General features: G+C 36.3%; 1 protein-coding gene across 3 annotated transcripts in view; it reads left to right on the top strand.

The window, feature by feature from the left end:
• The window catches only part of LOC106465052 (molybdenum cofactor biosynthesis protein 1-like), an 81313-nt gene that overhangs the window by 22644 nt on the left and 42239 nt on the right, over positions 1–16430 (top strand). For all 3 annotated transcript variants that reach the window (XM_022392865.1, XM_022392864.1, XM_013925245.2), the window contains exon 2: positions 3603–3708. In XM_022392865.1, the coding sequence (XP_022248573.1) occupies positions 3603–3708 (106 nt within the window). The remainder of the gene's footprint in view (positions 1–3602; positions 3709–16430) is intronic.

Raw genomic sequence — 16430 nt, 5'->3', positions numbered from 1 at the left:
ATACTCTACAAGGGTTTGCTAAGATGCAGAATCTATGACAAAGTTGCACTTTTGGCCATCCAGCTTTCCTGTCATGTAGACACTATGTGTGCTTGGCATTTAACACCTAGCTGTTGGGACTTTCATGATGGGGTTGGTGGGTGTCTCTCAACACCAACCACTACTGGTTTCCCCGAGGCTGACTTATTGGTAGTATTCTTTTTACACTGGCTCCTCATATGTTCTTGCTCTCCACAGTTCCAACAACCTTTCTGGGTAGCAGATTATTCTGTACTCTTTCCTGTACTTCAAACAGTTACGACTGGTTTCTGTACTTAAATTTCTAGGCCTATGATCTGTTACTATGCCAGGCCACAAACTTTTCTTTAAGGTTCTCCTGATTCCTTTAAATAAGCTGTTGGATATAATGATGAGAATAATAGTCCGAAGACATTTTAAGCAGTTGTACACCATGAACTGTCATGTTTCTGCAGCTTTCTCCTTCTAAAGTTCTAACTTATTCACAAAGCTGAAATTTCATCTGAAATTAGGCTAGTTTGTGTCTTTTACTGTGTTTTTTTTTGTAGAACTTGAAATACCATATAATGTAATATTTCCAAACTCCTCATGGCTTCTATCGTGGAAATGGCTGCTGAAGGTTCTTTGTCTGTGGAAGATGTTACCACCAGTTTTCACTGTTTAATGTATTCTGCATTTCTTCCTAGTTCCTCTATTTCATGTGTATTCTCCTTTCCTGAGCCCAATCAGAAGGTCATCATTTTTATCCAGGTATTTTCACTGCCTGGTTGTGCTCTGGCCTCATCATTTCACGTGACTTCTTGAAATCCCTTTAATCTGTTGAGGTCTTAATCCATTACGAGGAAGGTGAAAGATAGAGAAAAGGGTGTCATGTCTGAATGCATCTCAGCAGCACATAAACCATGTGGGGAGAGAGATAGTTAAAAATGAGATGCCAGCCTTAGTAGGAAAAAATACAAACCAAATGAATCCCACAAAAACTATGTGCATCCCAGAGGTAAGCCTTGGCTAGGAGACAAGAAGAAAACAGCTAACAATATGATAGAACAATGAGAAGGTGAAGACAGGAGAAGTAAGCCCTGAATCCTCTCTATATGGTTTGCATCTTGCTCCACTCATTTGCCATGAGGTCTTTAGGGTGTTCTTCTTATCTTGGAGTCTTGAGTGGAAGCTGCTTGCAATAAATTTTCTCACACTTCCTTACTCTCCCATCTTGCCCATTCCTGTAGACCCTCTTATGTTGCTTGGCCCATGTACCATTGTCCTCTTTCACATTTGCTCCTTCCACCCTTCTACCTCCTCTTGCCATTTCCCTCCTAAATGACTACCTTTGTCCATCTTGTCAGTGACTACCTCTCCTTGTGCTTGGTCAGCTTGAGTCCTGTGAAAGCACTTCTTTCTTAACCTGTGGACTCCCTGTATGGCTGATCATTGAGACATTCGGGTTCTTATCTACTCTCTATCTCTTCACTTCTCTTTCCCCACTATTTGTTCTTCACTTTCCAGTCCTTAGCACATCCACTGTCTCGAGGACACATTGTCAGAGCTATTGGTGTTTAATGCCATAGAGAGTGACACTTGCCCCTCTCCAGGTTACTATTACCATGTCTTTAGTGTTCCATTGAATTCTAGGGACAGAAATCCCCCTCATTGTATTTCTTCTCTGAACTACTGATGCTTGCTATGTTTCAGATAAAGGGATTTCTTCTTAATAAATTGTTTTTTCTGGCCTTTGGATGAAGATAGTTCAAGTCTTGGATGCCTTTTTTCACATTCCAATAGCCCCATCATCACGACATTTCCTTCAACTTGTACATCATGATACAGTGTACCAGTTTTGGGCTCTATCCTTTGGCATAGCTTTTGCTCCTTATGTCTTCAGCCATGCCATGAAGGCTTTTGCTCATCATAGCCACAGTCTTGGCTTTAGTTTCCATTCCTTTCTGGACATATGGCTACTTTTCACTTGACCTCTTCTACAGCCACATCCCTTCTCCTCTTACATGCTGTTCATCTAGGATGGCTGGTGTTATTTTTTGTTGTTGTTCCTGACTCCAACTATATACCTGATCTACCTCAGAGCCCTCTTTTCATTCAGGCTCATCCTTCTCCATTTTTTATGCAAGTCATGGAGTGTTTGGTCACCTGAACTTTTTTGGTCCCAGACCCCACAACTGGCTGCTCTGGCTGTGTATACTCTCAGCCTGTATTGGAATATTCTTTTCTGTATGTATTATCTGCTATCTGCCTTCCCCCATGTGTCTTGGCAATGTTCCATGATGCTCTTTGTCATGTCCTGTTGATAGCACCCCTTTATTAGCAAATTTTGTCCTGGTTTCCTTTTATCCACTGACTAACATCTTAGGCACTTCTTCTTCCATCATCAATTCATTGATGGGCAGTTTCTCATATTGTATTACCCTTCTTTTATACCACTCGATTCATCCTTTCACTTTCTCTGTTCCATGATGCAAATTACATTTTTTTGCCACTGGTCCATCAGGCACTGTTTGGCTTTCAACTTATTTATCAGAATGTTTCACCAGAGGTTGCTGATCTACATCATAGCCTTGTCAGCCACCTTTCACCATTTTTGCCATAGTTCTGTCTTTTCATTCACTGCCCTTCTACCTTCTTCCAGTCTATCTTTCTTTCCTTTTTTTCATCTGGCTCATTTACATGATTGGAGTTTTCTTTACAATTTGAATTCCTACTCACTCATTTATTCTCTCACCATTCCTTGAAGGAATAGCAAGATTGGTCATACATTTTCTCTACCCATCATTGTCACATATTGGTTTATTTGTGTATTTCTCCTTTCATACCTCCTAACATTTTCCTTACCTTAAAACGTATTTCTGATAGATACATGCCTCTCTGAACACCTTCCTTTCCAGTGCACATTATTCTTGCTTCATCTAAAAATGAAGTTAATTTCGAATGCAAGTGCTTACGGAGATCTAGTGCACATGGAGGATGTGTCACCTTCATGTTGGTGGAGGGCTATTGCCACATAATGATTACATAGTGCTGTTCATCTCAAATGACATGTCTTAGATGGGAGATAGTTCAAGGCTAATGACTTGTGCAAAACCTCAATGGCAGGTGTGTAAGAAATAGCTACTGTGTGCAGAGAGGTTAGCATCTATTGGAAATACATTTTCAGGTAAGGAAACTGTTAATATTTCTAGCTTTATTGAGAATTTTGAGGTATTGCAGAAGGATTAGATCAATTGATAAGTTGGACAAATATTTTGATAACTGCAAGGTAATTCTTTTAGACATTCTTTGTTTTTAGGAAGACTCATTAAGAATAGTGAAGAAATTCAAGATTTTAATTGTTAATAAACTAAATGCTTCTTAATGGTAGATTCATAACATTGACTCTGTACTGTTAGTTTCCTATTTATTAAAAGATTTATGCTAAGTTGGATTTTATTTCTAACGTGTTTTCAGAAATTTAAAGAAAAGGTAAAATTTATATATATATACGTATAGACTAAGACAGATAAGAATCAGTAGAATTGTTTTAAAGATTTTGCTTTATTGCATATGTATGGATTGAACATAAATTTATTTTGTAGGTCATTACAGATTATGTAAAAGAGGTATCCCCAACTTTGATGGACAGGTTTGGCCGAAATCATTCGTATCTGCGTATCTCTTTGACAGAGCGGTGTAACTTGAGATGTACGTAATTTCAGTGTTTATTATGTCATTTTCCTTTATTATGTTTAAAGATTGGAACATTTACATAATGTTGCCAGTTCTGTGAATTTTTTCCACTGTACTTAATTTTTTCTATTTGGAAATGTTTGTTAACTGTTAAAAACTGCCATGTTATTTAGGATGTGTTGAAAAGAAGTTTTTTTTTTTTTTGTACTTCTAACCTTGCTTCACTATACATATATTAGAAAAAAAGTAGACGACAGAAAATTCTTTGCCCTGTCCTTGTAATACATTAGACTAACATAGAAATTCAATTGTAATCTTTTCTGCAAACTAATTTAACAGAGCTTTGAAAAAATTAAATCATATTTTCTGATATTGTATTCCACAACATTTAAGTTATAAACCTTATGTGTAGGCATCCAAAGGTTGTACATTTAATCTGTAATATTCAAGTCACTATTTCAATGCATTTATTTCCAGAACATTTTTTGAATGGTTAAACTATTTTCATGTGAATCTTCCATGTTTCAAGCACAAATTGTTCATTGTTGATCTTCAATCATATCTTCTAAAGCAGAAACCACCTAGTTAGTAGCTGAATTGGATTAATACAACTGTAGGCCCTGTGTGTGTGTGTGTGTGTGTGTGTGTGTATGTAATATGTTAATTCATTATTTGAGGAATAAAACTGTAGGTACAAATATGTTTTGTAAATCTCTAATTTGGATAACACAAAATTACAAGTATTCAACACATACACTGAACAGATTTCAAATGGAATAAAAATCACTGTAGGCTGTAGCCACTGCATCATATCATGCATGATATAAAAAGTGGTACATTTAATTTGACTTTCTAAACATTTAGATTTTATACCTTATTAACTAAGAGCAAATGCATATTGGTTTAGTAAATATAAATTATCTGAATTATATAACAAAAAAATCCTACTATAATTTAAGGAAAGTTAGTTTGTCATCCAATTCTTCCTAGGCTTTTCATTTGGACTTGTCAGATATGGTTTAATCAACTAGGAATGATTCAAGGTGAGTCAAGAAGTTAGTTTTCTTTTAAAATTCATAGATTTCATAGCTTCAGCACTGGCTAAATATAAATGAGTCAGTGGGGGTGGTCACTAGGAATACTGATGGGATTTCTTCAGCTTCCTTTTTCATTATGTGGGGTATACATACAGTCTGTGTACTTTTAGTCATTATTGGCATACTTAGGACAAAAATAGAAACACTACTTATATTCATAACTGGTAAAACATTAATTCTAAAATTGCATTTGAGTGATTTTTTTCACACATTTCTGTATACATACTTTCAAGATAGACACACTAATATTAAGTCAGATTTTTTTAAAGTCACATGTTACTTATTGCTTTTTGATAAAAAGAAAATAAATAAAATGTTATTTAAATAATCAAACCCAGTGGAAATGTATAGTTTTATTTGTATGTACTTGTAGTTTTATATTACCACTGGCGTATTTTGGAAAAAAAACCTTTCATAAACCTCTCACTATACATCATATGGGTTCATCTGCTTATAAGGTTAAATAAGGGCAGTTCCTTGACCTCAGTTAACCTCATATGTGGGTCCATATGTGGCCTTGGGCAACAGTCCAACTTTCCCATGATATAATCCACTACAGAGTCAGACTCATCTATACTCTTTCTTATACATTAGAATTCTGTCTATTCCAACACTGAATATAATATTCTAAAACTAAAAAAGTTCTGATAAGAAAGCAGCTTAAATAATATCAAGAATATCATCTTTACCGTTAAAGTCATCATTTATATATACACTTCTTAAATGGTACCACCTCTACTACCTCATAGCTATCTCAACCTTCATTTGCCCTCTAGACATTGGTAAATCTTATGAACAACTGCATCAGTCTTTTATACCACTATATTTTTTGCATCATTACAGCAACATATGCTGATCATGTGACCACCCTCCACCAATCCCATTGCGCCCTTTATACTAGCGCAAGTAGCTCCCTCTACCATTGCAGCACAATCTTCACTTTCTTGATTGGCACCACGGTGTTCAGACATGTGTTTTCACTTGTTCTTCAAGCAAATTTTGATACTTTTTGTGTGTTTCCTTGCTAGTTTTTACTTTTAGTTGGAATTACTTGTTCATTTAGTAGTTACTTTACTCATCATTTTAAAAGTCCACATGGACTTATCAATTCGAATTTTTATGTGGTGGATGAAGAAGTTCCTGTCAATATTGACAAAACTCATGTCACTAGTCTGCAGTTGCTGATGATGGCCAAGGAAATTCAGGCATTAATTTTCTTTTTTCGGTGGGTTTTTCCTGAGGTCTTTGGATGACCTAGTTCAATGTGACAGATGCTTACTTTCCTATCCCCATTGCTCAGGAGTCATTTTGTTATCTTTGTTTTGTCCTTGGGGAGGATGTGTTCCAGTTTTGTGCACTACAGTTTGCTCTTGCCTCAGCTCCTTATGGGTTCTGTCGGGTTGTCCATGCCTTTGCACATCATCATCATTTGTTGACATCAGACTCATCATTATATGAACAACTGGCTCCTCCTTGCCTCTTCCTGAACCCAATCTGTCAATTACACCTGCTTCCTTCTTTGGGAATCTGCTTGGATTGGGTTTCTCATCAAGGTGGAAAGTCCTTTCTCACTTGCACTCAATACTTCATTCATTTAGAGTTCCTCTTCAATTCCCATCTCGGTCCCATCTCCACTTTGGCTCCTGGATCGAGCAGTTACTTGGGCTCTGTCTTCACCTTCTCTTCCTGCTTGAGAGACTCTCTCTCTCTTTTGGGGAAGTGGGCCTCCCTGGAAGCCCTCATTCCCTTAGGTGGAGCACACATGTGTTCCCTTCATTGGAACTTCTCTCGTGGTCCCTTGGATCATCCTATTACTCTTCCCCTAGGCTGATCTTTTTTGGTGGCTTGAAAGAACTCTTACTATGGAAGGGGTTCCTCTGCTTCGATCTGACTTGCATCTGTTCACAGATGCTTCTTGGTGGGTTGGGGGCTTCCCTCAACTATCAGGAGATTTCGGGTTGGTGGTCCATCGAGGAATCTACTTGCCATATCAACCACTTGGAGCTGTTGATGGTTCATCAGGCTCTCACTCATTTCCTCCCACTCTTACAAGAGCGGGTGGTTATGGTTCATTCCAACAATTCATCTATTATCAGTTATATATCCAAACAAGGGGAACCAAGTCCAGGACCCTGTGTTTTCTCACAATCGACTTATACTGGGCTCACAGCTACATCACACTCTTGGTGTGTCATGTTCCGGGCATTATGAATCTCGTTGCAGACCATCTATCCTGGCCACACCAAGTTCTTCTGGAAGTTTTTCAGTGTGTGTGTGTGTTCTCACCTGGGTACACCTCATATCAATGCATTTGCAATGCATTGGTATGCCAAAATTCCTTCCTTTTGGTCTCCTGTCCCACAACCCTCAGCTCTGGGGGTAGATGCATTCAGTCAGGATTGGATGGGCCTTCATCTCTATGCTTACCCTTCGATCAGACTCCTCTCCAGGGTTGTTTCTCTTCTACAAGCCTCTCCTTGCCAGTGTTGCTAGTTGCTCCATACTGGCCTGCTCAGTCATTGTTTCCTCTACTTTGGCCCTTACTGGAGCAGCACCCCTTTCCCTTACCTCCATCCAGATCTCTACTCTGGCAGCCTTGATCATACATGTTTCTTCCAGGCATCACAAAACTCCATCTTCACACATGGCTTTTGCCTGGTCCATTAACTCCTCTCAAGGACTCACTACCCATGTAGCTTCTTTGCTTAACCAATCCATACGTCCTTCCTCATTGTCCGTGTATGAGCATCATTGGTCTACTTTTTGCCAGTGGTCCATTTGCCAGGGATTCCATCCTTCCTGTTCTTCAGTTTTTCACTTGTCCAGGTTCTTTACCTGGTTATTGGATCAAGGTTTGTCAATGTCCACTGTTTCTAGTTATTGTGCTGCTCTGTCCCACACCTTTTGCTTCTCCCTTTTTTATAGATCCTTCTTTTCCACCATTATTTCTATTCTTTTCCGTTCCTTTTGTATTGTTTGTCTGCACCGTCCCTTCATGCCCTTGCCCGTTCTCCTTTCAAACCTGTTGCTCTGTGTTTTTTGTACCACATTTCCCTTAAGACCTATTTCATTCTCCTTCTCACTAGTGGTCATCATCATTCTGATATTATGCTTTTAATGTTTCCTGCACCCTTTTCCATACTTCTTATGTTCTCCTTTCTTCCGATTGTTCCTTCCTTCCCAAGACATCTGCTGCTCGTGAGGGTTGTTTTGCCTTCCATTTTTTATTTCTACTCCTATTCCAATCCTGATTGTCTTCTTTGTCATAAATTGAATCCTTTCGGTGTTCCTGTTCTCGCCTTCTTATACACTGGAATCCCATTGTTTCCCGTGATCTTTCTCCTGTTACCTTTACTTGCTGGGTTCAGCAACTCATCCGACTAGCTTATTCTGAATTGTCAATGGAAGATCCACAGCTGTTTAATGTGTCATCGCACCAGATACGCCATATTACTTTGTATTTAGGTGCTCAGATCTGTCCTTTAAAGGAGATTGTACAAGCAGGTATGTGGACAACTCCCAATATGTTCGTCGCACATTATTTGCATGATATTGCTGTACCCTCCTTGGTCGGGTATCATCTTCTGCCTGTAGGGATTCTCCACACGTCTATTACACCTTGAACAGGGGTAAGTTAACATTTTGGTTTCACTTATGCATCCTTTGCATTTCTGGATCTCACCTGGTGGCGGGTGTTGTCTGGTCAGGTGTGTTGAGTTGTTTTATATTAGCACTTACTCTACTTCTTTCTAATGCTCACCTTGGAGATGGAGTGTTTCTGTAAGACCACCAGATGCTTTTCTGGTGGTGTATCTATATCTCCTGAGGACCGTCATTCATGGACTTCATGAGTAAAGCAGATGGGGGATCTTGCCCATCCGTACTGACCTGTGATTCTTACAACTTGAGTTTTTCTGGTTTTCAAAATAGGGAACCACAGACACTCATTGCACCGTCTCCAGTGGGTCATTCCTCCAGACCCATCAATGTGTTTTTCTCCCCCTCTTTCTTCTAGTGGAACACAGGGGTCCTTGCCACTTCCAGTTCCCAGTTGCAGAAGTGGTGGACCATGGAGGTTTCCTCATGAATGTTTTTTTTTGTAATAACAAAATCTTATAACCATATGTACTCACTCAATGAGAATAGGGCTGTCATTATGTTGCTTATTATACACACATTATGTCACTATGTCTATTATACAAGGCACTTCCATTGGATGTTTTCTGCCCAGATGGACCACACTTGAAATAATCCAATGTATACCAAGGGGCTTCCCCCAGATGTTTTTGTCTGGGTGGACCTCACTTAGCTATCTTGATATCAATCTAATGCACTTCCCTTGTATGTGTTTGCCCAGTTGGACCACACTTGTTGATTTCTCTATCATTGTTATGCTGCATATTACACATAAAATATGGCACAAAATCTCTTATGCAAGGCATTTCCTTGACACTTGACATAATCCAAACTATACCAAGGGGCTTCCCCCCGTATGTTTTTGTCTGGGTGGACTGCACTTGTTGATTTTACAAACTTATGCAAGGTGCTTCTATGTTGTTTTTGTACTTGGACCACACTTGGCATAATACGTTGTATTACAAGGTGCATTCCCTGGATGTTTTCTCTCTAGGTGGATTGCAGTTGGCCTATTCATATACGGTCCTCTAGCCCTAGCCACTTTATCTCTTTATTTCTGCTCCATGTGTCATATCTTCCTTACTGGGTGAAGAGCATACCTGTTCCAGAAGTAGTGCTATATCCCACAGGTGTGCCTCTTATTTTAATAGTGGCATACCTGCTGTTTTTCATAGCAAGCACTCTCTGCTTTATCTGTTTTTGCATCTTCACTGGTCCCTCCACCTTTCCAATGTGGGATTCTAGCTATTGGGGAGGGGAGGTAGTACCGTTTCAGGAGTTAACATTTTCTAACACTGAAAATGTATTTCTGATAGGTATTTGCCTCTTCTCACCCACCTCCCACCCCACTGATTTGCCAGTGTTTTGGGGTTTGTATATGCCAATTCTCAAAATTGAGGATTTTGCTGCAATGCTACCTGCACTAGTAAAGAGGGTGCAATGGGATTAGTGGAGGGTGGTCACATGATCAGCCCATGTTGCTGCAATGATGCAAAAAATATAGGGGGCATAAAAGACTGGGGTACTGTTCATAAGATTTACCAATGCCTAGAGGGCAAATAAAGGGGGAGTAGAGGTAAGTACCTATTGGAACTACATTTTCAGTGTTAGAAAATGTTAACTTCCAAACACTTTGTCATCATTATTGTTGTTGTATGCCTTAGTTCAATCCTTGGCAGATGGCTATAAAGTTCTAGAAATCATCACACCCAAATATGAATAGTCCTAGTTTTCTTAGCTAAGCATTTTGCAAATGGCTGTAAAAAAGTATAAAATCAACACACCCAAAGACAGACTAATTCTGTCAGTTTTTTCACATCCTTAAAACTAAATCCATCAATTTTAAATTTTCTTCTGAAAATGCATTGTGCAAAGGGTGGTGTGCAAGGACAACGGTGGACCAAATGGTCCCCTGCTGTCCATGTGTTATATTGCCTTTAGTATCATCATTTACATAAGTAACCAAAATGATCTAAGAACACATGCTCAATCATACTGGTTCTTTCATCTTGGCTGAAAATTATCCTTGTTCAATTACTGTCCATTTAATAGAACTGAGAGATGAGACAAATAACAACCCACATAGGATTCATGTCTCTGCCCCACCCCCCTCTTAAAAGCAGCAGAATCCCATAAAATATTTTTGTTTTTAAGAAAGACCATTCCTTAAACATTTTATCTGTTTTTGAATAACTCCAGCTTTTCAAGGTAAATGTACCAAATAGTCCTTGACAATAAACTCCGTAACCTGGCTAATAACAGAAGTCAAAATAATTTATCTTAAATTTCCAGAATTGTATCTAAACTTTTAAAAGAATATAGAATAGCAAAAATAATAGTCTGGTTATCTAATGTACAATAATGTATTAGATTATTCTATGTAAGATCTTTTATAGCTCACAACCCATTCCCTTTTGGAATGATCCTCATTAACACTGGGAGCTTTTTACTGTTGTAAGGTAATCATCATTAAAAACAGGAGCTTTTTACAGTTGTATGGTTATCCTCACTAAAATCAAAATCCTTTTTACAGTTGTAGGGTTATCCTCATTAAGACCAGGAGCTTTTTACAGTTGTAAGGTAATCATCACTAAGATCAGAAGCTTTATACACTTGTAGGGTAATCCTCACTTAGATCAGAAGCTTTATACAGTTGTAGGGTAATCATCAGTAAGACCAGTAGCTTTTTACCATTGTAGGGTAATCCTTACTAAGACCAGGAGTTTTTTTACAGTTGTAGGGTAATCCACACTAAGACCAGGAGCTTTTTACAGTTGTAGGGTAATCCTCACTAAGACCAGGAACTTGTTACAGTTGCAGGATAATCCTCACTGAGATCAGAAGCTTTTTACAGCTGTAGAGTAATCCCTCACTAGAATCAGAATCCATTTTGCAGTTGTAGGGTTATCCCCACTAAGACCAGGAGCTTTTTACATTTGTAGGATAATCCTCACTAACACTAGTAGCTTTTTTACAGTTGTAGGCAGGGGTGGACAGACAACATTTTTTGGACTCGGTCACTTTCAAAAATGATTAAATCCTAAGATTAAAAAAAAATGCAACAGGCATACAAAAACATTTTTATTCTGAAAGTAAGTAAAAAGAACTGCTAGATGTCAAAACAAACAAAATAATTATACAAGGAGCATAAAGCTTAGTTTCTTTGTTGTAGATGCATATTTATCGCTTATACAATCTTTGTTGTTCCGTAAGTTGATAGTAATGTCTTTTTTCAACTGTAATGAGCATCAGTGCCTCCAAGTTTTGTTGTGTTATTGATGCTCTTCAGTGAATTTTTAGAATCTTCAATTTGGAAAAACATCTCTCACATGAACATTGAATAACACTAAGTATTATAATATATTTGTATGCCTCATACAAGTTTTCATTGGCAGAAGAACACAATCTATAACAGCATAAATGTTTAAATGCACATGAAAAACAATTTCTACAAACAGCTTCTTTTAGGAGTGGATGTGGTTGAGGCTCAGTTTCATCTGCAATTTCATCCAGCATGTCATCTTCTGTCTCTTTGACATCACTTTCATGCAAGCTTCTCTTCAAGTGTTTATAGTGTGAAGCAAATGACACCAACTTACAATGCAGTGAAATAGAATGAATTTCTGGAATTGCTTCACAGATTTTTTTGAGGATTAACTTTCTTTGGTTTAGCAATTATTTCTTCAAATTGATTGGGATCTAAACATGAAATTTCTTTGTATAGATCTTTGTGAGAAGCAAATCTGTTCTTTGGACTTTTCAGAACTGCATCAAAAACTACATTGTGGCAGGAAATTTCAAAATTTGTTTTTTGATCTTGGACAACAGCAGAAGTACTAGAAGTTCTTATTTTTGGGAAAACCTTTTGTATTACAATTTCGTCTTCAACAACTTTTTCATTGACTAGGCCTATGAATGTAAACATAATTTCAAATAAATTGTCAAAATCTCTAGAAATATTTTTCAAACTCAAAGTAGCATCATCTATCTTATGCCATGCTTGAAGAAGGTCAAGCCCAAGTGATTGCAAATAGTCAAAAACAGGAGTTGTAATGTCAAACATTCTAATATAGATGAAAGCCATCAAAATTATTTCAAATTTGGTCATGTTTTCATATAGATTCCTGGCATCATATCACATGGACTGACCAAAATTACTGGATTCACTGACTTGTTTCAAGACTATTAGAAGATCAGAAAGCATCTCATTCGAATAATTTCCATAACTGCCCAAACTTTTCCTAAGTGCTGCTGCTCTACTGGACCACTTTGTTTGACTAATAGTGTGAAGCTTTCAGAGCTTACCATGTCCCAACTTAGAAGATTTCATTTGATCCTCCCATACAATGCATCCTTTTGTGTGAATCTTTAAAAAACTTGTACAAATCATTGAGTATTCCGAAAAAGGCTAACTGCTGCAATACAGGCACTACTTGCATCACCAATTATCAAGTTGGAAAGCATCTTTATCGATTATACAATCTTTGTTGTTCCATAAGTTGATAGCAATGTCTTTTTCAACTGCAAATCCTATGCGTGATATTTTTCAGGTGATCTTTCAGAGCTGGATTATATTCTGACACCAATTTAACTGCTTCTAAGAAATTTCCACTATTTTTAAAATGGTATTCACCAAACACATGTGCTGCTGCTTCTGAATATTTGCTTCTATAATGCAGTTTGAAATCAAATGAAGAAAATAATGTCAATAATACAACTCAAGACTGCTCGTATTTGAAGCACTTGGCTCTGTCGGACTAACAGCTGATCATGCTACAATCTGTGATCAACCATTCTTTCTTGGAGGTGCATGAGATGAGCTTGTGTTGGTTGAGTCTTGATGACATAGCGATTTTGTGTGCTCAAATAATCTTATGATGATGTCTCTCCAGTCTGAGCACCCTATTATCAATTGATTACCATGATTTCTTTCAGATGCAAACATCAAACAAAATGAGCAATGCAAACTCTTTTCCTCACTCATATAAGTCACCCAGGAGTGCTTGACATCATTACCATGAATATCTATGTGACTGTAAACCACTCTGCTATTGTAAGGTATATCTAGTTGGTTGATATGGATGAAAATTCCAGAAATTTTCTTTTATAATATTCTTAGGCTTTTCGAAAAAAAATAACTTGTTGAATGAGAAGACACTTAGTTCTGGGACATTTGAGAAGGGAACTTTTAAAGGTGATTCTTGTGTAATCTGTGTTTGTATAACAGTATTTTCAGTTTCTTGTTCAATCAAACACTGCTACTACCAACACTTTCTTCTGGAGTATTTGAGGATTGAATCTTAAGAATTTTTGCAGGAGGAGGTTGAGTGGCCTTTTGGTTGATCTGATGGGTATGGTGATTGTAAAACAGTAATATCAGTTTCTTCTTCAATCTGTGTATCAGATGTACTGGAAGTACCTGCATCTAAAGCAGTATCCTTTTCTTCTGCTGATTTTAAAAAAATGCTAGTTTTAGTCAAAATTTTCAACTTTTTTATCTCTTCTTGTTTGTGTTTGCATTTCTGAGCACCACTTTTGTGTTTATATTTTCTTCCAGCTTTATCCATTTGTGTTATTTTTCAAAAACAAAGTAATTTCCTAAAACAAAAGATATTTTCATATCTTACTAATATTACATCAGAAAGAATTACTCATGATTAAAAAGACCAGTAAAAACATCATGAACATCTTGAAAATAATAAAATAAAATTATAAATATCAAATGCACAATAACAGTTACAATTAGAAACTTATACTTTTAGAACAGAGAACAATAATCTAATATTATATCTTAATTAAATAAAAAAAGTATTTTATAATCTAAATAAAAGAAAATTTGGTAATCTTTAAGAATATTATTGGGTTGATTTTAATTATATAAATGTAAGAAGAAATTTAAACTAGTATTTTGTAAATACAATGACTGTAAATGCATTATATAGTGCACTACAGTGTTTAAAGGGTTAATTGATGCACCAGACTACCATGCCAACCATACAATTTTTTATAACTAACTGTCAATTTCCATTTAATCTTTTTATTTGATATAATAAAAATACGTATTTTTTAAATTTGTTCCTTAGACTGGTTTACGGGCCCCTACACCCACAGGCCCTCAATCCACATCATATCTGCCCATATAGTCAGTCTGCTCCTGATTGTAGGTAATCCTCACTAAGACCAAGAGCTTTTTGCACTTGTAAAGTAATCCTCACCAAGACTAGGAGATAGTTATAGGTGATTCTCACTAAGATCAATAGTTTAATTCTTTTGAAACTTTTCAAGCTTTTCGTGAAACAATACTTTGACCAAAAAAAATATCACCTGCCCTACTAAAAACCGCCCAGACAACAAAGCTGCAATTTTCTATAATATTTTTAATTCTCATAAAATAATTTTGTCCAAGAAAATGAAATAAAAGTGGAGGACATCAACGTAATTTCATGTTTCAACTCAGTAGAGAAAATGAAACTAAAACCAGTTTTTATATTTATAGAAGTACAGTTTTCTATTCATAAAATCACAATATTTGTAATAAATGTTTTTTTTTCTTAAATAGCAAGTACCATTGTTCAAAATCAAGTAACTATTATTATTGTGTATCTATAAATAGATGAAAAACTCTTTGTTGTATTTTTCAAGGACATGCTTTGGATTTTTTAACTGTTAGAATATTTAAAATGTTGATCCATCCTTGAATTTATACAGTGTGTTTCTGAATTCTAAACAAATTTTTTCTTTGGAAAACCAAATGAAAGCATTCAGCAAGTGTACCATGTTTATGAATTCAAGCAAATTACTATCATTAAATATGATCATGTGTGCCAAATTATTATCAAAGGTTTATGTGCCAAAGGTTTATGCAAACAAATATTCATTCATTACCTCCAAAAGAGTTTTAAGTACATCATCATAAATTCATGAGCATGGAGAAGTGGCAAAGATACTTAACTACTCTGCAAAGTGAGTAAAGGGGAAATATACAACAAATCAAAAGATTTTAATCAATACTTTAATTAGATACCTGGATGAAAAGATATTACAAGGAACCGAAGAACAGATTTTTTATCATTGGTTTCCAAAAGACAGTAGATACGTAACTCCACACAATATATTATATCTTTAATTTTTCACTCATCTTTGATATTGTTACATATCTACTTGTTTGTTAATTTCCCATAGAAATTCTTTCCAAGAAACTTCAGCAATACAAGTCCTTTCTTAATTAAAACTAGTTTATTCTTTCTCGATACAACTTTGCAATACACAAAATTTCCACAATCACTTTAACTTAACTATTTTTATAAACACACGCTATAATTCACAGCAATTCACACACTTTACTTACTGTGCCTACTGCTCGCTTGACTCAATTATCTCTCTTCAATCTATCTCCGGCTTATATACTAAAATAGAGGGCATCTAGAAACTCCAGCACGCATGCTCCCAGTGTTGCATGACTTCCACTGTTGTAACAATACCATAGCCAATGCTGCTGGTTAGAACTATACCCATGATATTAGATATACAATATTTCATTTCTCCTTTTATTATGAAATGGTTAAAAAAAATTACAGACTTACATATTTCTGTTTTTGGTAATTGGGTGGTAAACAGTATGAAGAGCTATGGAATGCTAGTTTTTAAAATGTTAAGATGCTTATCTTTACTACATGACAAATCTTCTTTGGCATTTTTTAGCATTCTTTAAGATTATTGGTTATTTAAGCTTTTATTTTGATTAAATTTCTACAACAAACAACAACATTTCACAATTCACTGTCTTCAGGTTTGCTGGTAATCTTACTTCTGCACTTAATCACATATTTTACTTTTGTTGTATTTAATTACATACAAACAGACATATTGATATCATCAAGATCAAAGTATTTATGGATTAATTTTTTTCTGTTTTTTTTAACATTCATGTGTTTACATCGCTATCATGTACACTTAGCTATAGCCGGATGTTGGTGTACTTTGGTGACAGATTTTCTTGTAGCC

The sequence above is a fragment of the Limulus polyphemus genome, unplaced genomic scaffold (assembly GCF_000517525.1).
Source record: "Limulus polyphemus unplaced genomic scaffold, Limulus_polyphemus-2.1.2 Scaffold1819, whole genome shotgun sequence".
In the NCBI taxonomy this organism is placed as follows: domain Eukaryota; kingdom Metazoa; phylum Arthropoda; class Merostomata; order Xiphosura; family Limulidae; genus Limulus; species Limulus polyphemus.
Note: the sequence above shows the minus strand (reverse complement) of the source record. Positions and strands in the feature narration are given on the sequence as shown.